The sequence below is a fragment of the Bos grunniens genome, chromosome 15, assembly GCF_055505025.1.
Source record: "Bos grunniens cultivar Pamir isolate PY7600 chromosome 15, Bosgru_T2T1.0, whole genome shotgun sequence".
NCBI classification, from domain to species: domain Eukaryota; kingdom Metazoa; phylum Chordata; class Mammalia; order Artiodactyla; family Bovidae; genus Bos; species Bos grunniens.
Genome location: NC_141179.1, coordinates 15,876,041 through 15,877,545, shown reverse-complemented (window position 1 = coordinate 15,877,545; position 1,505 = coordinate 15,876,041). Strand labels below are relative to the sequence as shown.

At 64.2% G+C, this 1,505-nt stretch overlaps 1 protein-coding gene across 1 annotated transcript in view; it reads left to right on the top strand.

The window, feature by feature from the left end:
• The first annotated feature begins 1,137 nt into the window (after nucleotides 1-1,137).
• Nucleotides 1,138-1,505, top strand: part of ENDOD1 (endonuclease domain containing 1) — a 35,398-nt gene continuing 35,030 nt past the window's right edge. The window contains exon 1 of the mRNA XM_086338968.1: nucleotides 1,138-1,498. Coding sequence (XP_086195094.1) covers nucleotides 1,199-1,498 — 300 coding nt within the window. The 5' untranslated portion in view covers nucleotides 1,138-1,198. The remainder of the gene's footprint in view (nucleotides 1,499-1,505) is intronic.

Genomic DNA, 1,505 nt, shown 5'->3' with positions numbered 1-1,505 from the left:
GACTCATTGGAAAAGACTCTGATGCTGGGAGGGATTGGGGGCAGGAGGAGAAGGGGACCACAAAGGATGAGATGGTTGGATGGCATCACTGACTCGATGGACGTGAGTCTCAGTGAACTCCGGGAGTTGGTGATGGACAGGGAGGCCTGGCGTGCTGGGATTCATGGGGTCGCAAAGAGTCGGACACGACTGAGCGACTGAACTGAACTGAACTGAACATGCTCTTGATCTCACTTCAGACAACACTCTTCAGGCAAACACACCCTCACTCCCAGAGGGGCAGTTTCTCACAGCTCCACGCTCTGTGTTTCATTATTCCTTTAATAGACTGCTTCTTTGATTAACGACAAGCTTTCCCACTAGGTTTCGTCATCCGGACCGCAGGGATCCTATTCTTGTTTACCATTGTACGCTGTCACCGAACCCAGCTTAGCACATAGACACTCAAAAGAGAATAATGAACCAACCGACCTACCAACCGGTGAAATCAGCCGGTCTTGTTCCTTTCTTGGTTTTGGTTTTGATTCCAAGTAAACCACAGAGCTGAACTGTCTACCTAGGTTAGGAATTTCCTACAACAGGATTCCTTAACTTGGGTATCCCCGCTTCTGACCTGCTAAAACTTCATCTCTGAGTTATGTCCATGTGCGGGCGGATGGGAAGACTTCCACTGGGAAGGCGGGAGACTGATTTGCATCGGATTTCACCGGGGGGCTCTCTGCCCATTCGCCCCGAAGAGCCACAGTTGCTGTGGGCATCTCACGCCGCCTCTTGGCATCCTTGAGGATCCCTGGGGCGCGCTGTCTCCGGAGGCTTCCAGGCTCGCGCCCCGGGGACGGTCCCCGCTTCCCCGGATGAAGCCGACCTGGTTCAGCCCTTTCCGCCGGGGCAGCGCGCGTCCCGGAGCCTGTGAACTCGGACGGCAGAGTCCAGGCGGTGCCAGGTGCGGGGCCGCCCCGGGGGAACAGGGCTGGCATCCCCGCACCCGCGCGCCCAGCCCGAGGCGGGCTGGAGCCGGCGTCTTCGGAGAGGCGGGCACGAGGGGGGCGCGGCCTCGGGACGCGGGCCCGCCCCCGCCGCCGGGGCCGCCCACCCCGGTCGGCCGAGCTCGCTCCACCCGCGCCGCGCCCGGCTTCCGACTTCCCGGCTGCGAAGCTGTGCGGCCTCGCGCTCCGCCCGCCCGGCCCGCAGACGCGCCATGGGCCCCGAGCGCTGCCTGGCGCTGGGCGGCCTCCTCGCCCTGGCCGGGCTGCTGGAGGGCCGGCTGGTGCGCCAGGAAGAGGCCGGCTTCGGCGAGTGCGACCGCTTCTTCTACGCAGGGACCCCGCCTGCGGGGCCGGCGGCCGCTGCCCACGTGAGGATCTGTCAGCGTTCCGAGGGCGCCGAGCGCTTCGCCACCCTGTACAGCACCCAGCACCGCATCCCGGTGTACTCGGCGTTCCGCGCCGCGCGCCCGGCGCCCCTGGGCGCGGAGCCGCGCGGGCTGGTGGAGCCGCAGGTAAGCC